This window comes from Cucumis melo, chromosome 5 (genome assembly GCF_025177605.1).
Source record: "Cucumis melo cultivar AY chromosome 5, USDA_Cmelo_AY_1.0, whole genome shotgun sequence".
NCBI classification, from domain to species: Eukaryota; Viridiplantae; Streptophyta; class Magnoliopsida; order Cucurbitales; family Cucurbitaceae; genus Cucumis; species Cucumis melo.
Genome location: NC_066861.1, coordinates 22404476 through 22411432, shown reverse-complemented (window position 1 = coordinate 22411432; position 6957 = coordinate 22404476). Strand labels below are relative to the sequence as shown.

Genomic DNA, 6957 nt, shown 5'->3' with positions numbered 1-6957 from the left:
AAAAGATCGAGCTAGAACTTGATGATGTGGCACAAACAAATCACGCCGCAGTAATCATACAGTCAGATAGTAGATTGTCTGCTATAGGGAGTCTAATCCAATTTGGATCGTTGGAGCCTGTTGTTATATATTCTTCACCGGAGGATTTACAAAATAATGACTTCCGGACTGATAGCCCCAAGGAAGAAGAAAAACAAGTGGATAATGTTGAGGAAGGATGGACGCTGGTAACGCATCGAAAGAAGCGCAAGCAAAGTTTTTCCCAAAAAGAATCTGGCGCGTACTGAACGTACAGGAGCAAGGGTAAGTCCAAGAGAAGAAACACAAGAAAGAACCCGAGAAAGTTTCTACCGATTATTGAAGAAAGTGAGGGGCTTTCTCGACCACGACGACTGATAATTCTAAAGGACTTCTTCCCTAAAAACTTTCCAATGGAAATAGTCTCGTGTCATACTACCAGTACGACGGAGGAGGACGCTTTTCCATCAAATGCGATGGAGGAGACACCCAAGCCAGAGGATTTACTTCCTTTAGGCATAAATGATTTGTTGACACTATCGCGAGAAGTTAAGGATACAATCATCGAGATATTAAAAAATGATGATGTCTCGACTATTGTTACATCACCAGCGATGACGTATGATTCCTCTTGTATGTCGATATCATTCAGTGATGAAGATTTGCTACTTGGGTCAAAGCTTCATAATAGACTTTTATATGTGTCAGGATACATTCGGGAGCAAAAGCGTAATCAAATTCTCATAGATAACGGTTCCGCCGTCAACATTCTACCAAAGTCAACAATGAATCAATTAGGTATCTCAGTGGAAGAGTTATCAAATAGTAAACTGGTGATTCAAGGCTTTAATCAAGGAGCACAACGGGCAATAGGCACTGTTCGTTTGGAAATCGTCATAGGGGATTTGCAGGCAAGCACAATATTCCATGTGATCGATTCCAAGACCACTTATAAAATGTTATTGGGACGTCCATGGATACATGAAAATGGAATAGTAACCTCCACACTTCATCAATGCTTTAAATTTTATAAACAGGGAATTAAAAAGGTTGATGCTGACTCTAGGCCATTTACAAAGGCTGAGTCTCACTTCGCTGATGCAAAATTTTATACAAAAAGTGAAGACGTGAGTGAAATCATATCAACTGAAGTTCCAGTGACTAAAGGCACTTTTATGAACGAGCAAGAAATGATCACAAGCAAGAAATCAAATAAAGGGAATGCACTTAATAGTCAACAAAATGGTGAATCGACGACCGAAACTAAGTTAAGGGCGCCAGAGGCTGAAAAGATAGCAACCTTACAAAAGGAAGTCTCAAATCCCCCTGTTTTACGTTATATTTTTTTGTCCCGACGTAAGAAGGGAGAATCACCATTTACAGAATGTTCGAAAAACCTGACGGTCAAAAATACCGAGATATTAAAGGAAAATTTCACCGCGCCGCTTACCAAGATAGAGAAAGGAGAAGCAAACAAAATTGAGAAAAAGGACTTAGAAGCATACCTTCCAGAAAGACGAACAGTGGAGGGATTCGACCCAAAGGCATATAAGTTGATGGCAAAGGCGGGTTATGACTTTACAACTCGTACTGAGCTTAAAAGCGTGAAAATACTTGATGAAAGGCCTGAGCTTTCCCCTACTTAAAAGAAGCTTCAGAAATAAGGATATTCTATACCTAATTCCAGAGCTGGAATTGGATATCAGTCTTCTGAACAAGTCCGAATAACTGGTAAAGGAAAAGCAAAAGTTGCTAATACATGCCACATTACGGTTGAAGAAAGCAAAGATTCTGAAGAGGGCAAAAAAGATAGAAGTCAAAGAAGTTCAGTTTTCGATCGCATTGCTTTTTCTGCTATACGTCCTTCAGTCTTCCAGAGGGTGAGTACATCGATAGCGAAAGACAGTAATCAAGTTTCAACCTGCAGCTCCACTCGACTTTCTGCCTTTCAAAGGCTAAACACAAGTGCAAAGAAAGTACGATCTATCAGCCCAACTCCAACCACAAGAAAATCTGCCTTCAAAAGGTTAAGCGTATCAGTAACAAGAGACCAAAAGAAAGCCTCCATGTCCGTCTCAAACAAATCTAGCCTAGTGACAGGAGACGAGGAAATTCGTAGTGCATTTCCATCAAGAATGAAAAGAAAGATGTTCGTCTCAGTAAATACAGAGGGTTCGTTGAAAGTAAAGCGACATGATGTTGTTTTTACTCGACCTGAAGATAATGAACCAGAAGATGAAGTAGATGTGACAGGTTGTTACCATGTTACAGTAGAAGAGACATCTGATCATGATATATTTGAAGAGGATGCCGAAGCAGCTCCGTTATCACTTGAGGATGGGGGTCAATCAACGATTGACGAGTTAAAAGAAGTCAATCTTGGTACGAAAGAAGAACCTCGTCCGACCTTCATAAGCACCCAACTTTCTGACAATGATGAAAATGAGTATGTAAACTTACTCAAAGCATATAAAGATGTCTTTGCATGGTCATACAAGGAAATGCCTGGGCTAGATCCAAAGGTGGCCGTTCATCGCTTAGCAATCAAACCAGAGCATCGGCCAGTCAAGCAAGCCCAACGACGATTTCGACCAGAACTCATTTCTCAAATCGAGGAAGAGGTAAATAAGCTCTTGATAGATGCAACTGCAGGGCATCTATCATGATTTCCTCTGCCTATCATGGAAATCATGATAGATGCAACTGCAGGGCATGAAGCTTTATCTTTCATGGATGGGTCGTCAGGATATAATCAGATTAGAATGGCTCTAGAGGACGAGGAGAAAACAGCATTCCGAACTCCAAAAGGTATATACTGTTATAAGGTAATGCCTTTCGGATTGAAAAATGCAGGTGCTACATACCAGCGCGCTATGCAAAGGATCTTTGATGATATGCTGCATAAACACATTGAATGTTATGTTGACGATCTCGTAGTCAAGTCCAAGAAGAAATGCGATCACTTGAAAGACCTAAAGCTGGTACTTGATCGCCTCAGAAAATATCAACTAAGAATGAACCCTCTCAAGTGTGCATTTGGTGTAACTTCAGGGAAGTTTTTGGGATTTATAGTGAGACATCGCGGCATCGAAGTTGATCACTCAAAAATTGATGCTATCCAGAAGATGCCAAGTCCGAAGAACCTGCACGAATTGAGACGATTGCAAGGTCGCTTGGCTTACATTAGAAGGTTTATATCTAATCTTGCAGGTCGATGTCAACCATTCCAGAGACTAATGAGGAAGGATGCAGTCTTTGATTGGGACCAGTCATGCCAAAATGCATTTGATAGCATAAAGAAGTATCTGCTCAACCCTCCGGTCTTAAGTGCGCCTGCAACTGGAAAACCATTAATATTGTATATTGCGGCTCAAGAGACTTCGCTCGGGGCATTACTTGCACAAGAAAATGATAAGGGTAAGGAATGTGCACTCTACTATCTAAGTAGAACTCTGACAGGAGCTGAATTAAATTATTCTCCAATTGAAAAAATGTGTCTCGCCCTCTTCTTTGCAATAGATAAACTGAGACATTATATGCAAGCCTTCACTATACACTTGGTGGCAAAAGCTGATCCTGTCAAATATATATTATCAAGGCCAGTCATCTCGGGACGCCTCGCGAAGTGGGCTATTATACTCCAACAATACGACATTGTATATATCCCCCAAAAAGCAGTAAAGGGCCAAGCATTAGCAGATTTCCTGGTTGATCATCCAGTTCCATCAAATTGGAAGTTATGTGACGACTTACCTGATGAGGAAGTATTGTTTATTGAAAGCATGGAGCCTTGGATCATGTTCTTTGATGGTGCGGCACGAAGAAGTGGAGCTGGTGTCGGCATTGTCTTCATTTCTCCTGAGAAACATATGTTGCCATATAGCTTCACACTCGGTGAATTGTGTTCAAATAATGTTGCCGAGTACCAAGCCTTCATTATCGGCCTCCAAATGGCTTCAGAATTTGGGATAAAGTGCATAGAAATATTCGGCGATTCGAAGTTAATCATAAATCAGCTCTCTTATCAGTATGAGGTAAAGCATCAAGACTTGAAGCCTTACTTTAGTTATGCTAGAAGATTGATGGACAGATTCGACAGCATAATATTGGAGCATATACCGAGATCAGAAAACAAGAAAGCTGATGCACTTGCAAATCTAGCCACTGCTTTAACAGTCTCGGAAGATATACCAATAAACATTTCCCTTTGCCAAAAATGGATTGTGTCGTCAATTGAAAGTCAATACGAAGAAGCTGATGTGATATCTGTACATGCAATTGATGAAGAAGATTGGCGCCAACCCATTATAGACTATTTGGAGCATGGAAAACTTCCCACCGATCCTCGACATAGAGCTGAAATACGTAGAAGAGCTGCGCGATTTATTTATTACAAAGACACACTTTACAGACGCTCATATGAGGGACTTCTACTGTGATGCCTAGGAAAAGAGGAATCGACAAAGGCCTTAGAGGAAGCTCATTCAGGTATTTGTGGTGCCCACCAGTCTGGTCCAAAGCTCCAATATCAGTTGAAAAGAATGGGTTACTATTGGCCTACCATGATCCACGATTCGATGCATTTTGCGAAGTATTGTGAGGCTTGTCAATTCCATGCAAATTTTATACATCAGCCACCAGAGCCGCTCCATCCGACAATAGCTTCATGGCCTTTTGAAGCTTGGGGACTCGACCTGGTTGGACCTATCACGCCTAAATCAACGGCTGGTCATTCTTACATCCTTGCAGGAACTGATTATTTTTCTAAATGGGCTGAAGCCGTGCCATTAAGAGAAGCAAAGAAGGAAAACATTGTAAATTTCGTTCAGACACACATCATTTACAGATATGGTATTCCTCATCGCATCGTAACTGATAATGGAAGACAATTCGCTAACACTTTGATGGACAAGCTATGCGAAAAATTTAACTTCAAACAGTACAAGTCTTCTATGTACAATGCTGCAGCAAATGGATTGGCAGAAGCATTCAACAAAACTTTGTGCAGTCTGCTTAAAAAGGTGGTCTCTAAGACAAAAAGAGATTGGCAAGAAAAGATTGGGGAAGCATTGTGGGCCTACAGAACTACCCATCGTACTCCTACGGGTGTTACACCTTATTCCTTAGTTTATGGCGTTGAAGCAGTACTCCCACTAGAAAGAGAAATTCCTTCCTTAAGAATGGCTATTCAAGAAGGGCTAACTACTGAAGACAATGCTAGATTACGCCTTGAAGAGTTGGAAGCACTTGACGAAAAGAGACTGGAAGCTCAACAAGCACTCGAATGTTATCAAGCACGAATGTCAAAAGCCTTTGACAAATAGGTAAGGCCCCGATCATTTCAAGTTGGTGACTTAGTGCTCGCAGTAAGAAGACCTATTATCACGACAAGGCATACGGGAAATAAGTTCACACCTAAATGGGACGGACCCTACATTGTCAAAGAAGTTTTCACGAATGGAGCATACAAAATCATTGATCAAGACGGATTACGAATTGGCCCAATCAACGGCAGATTTCTCAAGAAGTTTTATGCTTAATCCAGTTATGTAAACAAAAAAAAATTATAATAATAAGTAAATAAATACATTTTGAACTACGTCATGACTTGATCCCTATAGTATAAAAAGGGTACGTAGGCAGCTTAAAGTTCACTTTAAGTTCAGTCACATGCATTAAAAAAAAAAGAGTCATGTTTCATTGTCTGCTCATATGAAAACATGGCAAAACAAATGTAAATGTGTGTGTATATATATATACACATATATACAAGGTTTGCAGCAAAAGAAAAAGGGGGCAAAGGGGGCATAAATCAAAGCCTCCACTTGAAGTTCTTGAATTCTTCTCGTGCAGCTTCCATGCTCTGGCAAACAGTAGCTAGTGCCTCAATCGCTTCCTCAGTAATAGCAGGGGTGCTTTCAAGGGTATTGACTTCATCCTGGAGCTTGGCAACTTCTAGTTCTTGTTGGTCTATGGCCTTCGCTTTTTCACAAGATAAGATCGACAGCTGTTCAGATTCAGCATTTATGCTCTGAAGTCTCTTCTCCAGTTCCTTCCTTTCTAAAGATAACTCTACGGTTCTTTCCTGAATAACTTTGGCATCTCCTCGTAATTGTTTCACCAAAGTCAAAGTTTCCTTGATGGCAGATGTCTTCTCATTTAATTGACGAGCTTTGTCCGTCGACGACAACTGTGCAGAATATGAAGATTGCACATCGTTAAAATTGTCTACCCTCTTAAGGTAACTATTTAGATACTCTTCAAGAGAAGTCAAGCCATCCGCATGAATCTTCTCAATCCCGGAGAGAACCGTCGCTATTTCTGGCCTAAGTCTAGGGATATATTCAAAAGGAGTTCGCATGATCTTATCTTGGATATCCTCCCACATACATAAGGCTGTTTTCTGAAAGAAATTTGAAACCACCTTTTCACCAACCCACTGAGAAGGTTCAGGGTTTCTCATAGTCTGTTTATTAGAAACGCCTAATGGTAATTCAGAAAACGTAAGGGGAGCATGTGCTGAGCTAACTTTTTGTAAAGATGCTTTAGGACAGGCACCTTCTTTGGATGAAGGGCTCTCAAGGTCTTTTCCCCCCACTGTCATCTTGCCTCGACGAATCTCCTCGAGAAGAGCAGATGGGCGTAAGGATTGTTCAGTCGGTTTATTGACGGGAGTTCTCGAGGTACCAACTTCCTCAAATGCTGAATCAACTGCGTGAGGTCCCGTCAAAGATTCATCACTGTCTGGCTCTATAAGTCCTTCAAGATGATCGTTTAATGGTGACTTCAAAAGTAAACAATTAATAAGTCACTTAGGAAGATGAACAAAACGAAAAAAAAAACGTTAGAAGGGAAAACGTGCAAACCAGTGGTGGAACATCAGGAACTTCCAAAGCACTTAAACCCCTTCCGTCGGGATGATCACCTGATACCTTCGCT

General features: G+C 40.9%; 1 protein-coding gene across 1 annotated transcript; it reads left to right on the top strand.

Annotated features, from left to right (window-relative positions):
* Window positions 1-2699: 2699 nt before the first annotated feature.
* LOC127149571 (uncharacterized) lies at window positions 2700-5342 on the top strand. Its single transcript, XM_051085356.1, has 2 exons — window positions 2700-4383; window positions 4465-5342. Exons 1-2 carry the CDS (start codon window positions 2700-2702, stop codon window positions 5340-5342), a joined length of 2562 nt encoding a protein of 853 aa, XP_050941313.1.
* The last annotated feature ends 1615 nt before the right edge of the window (window positions 5343-6957 follow it).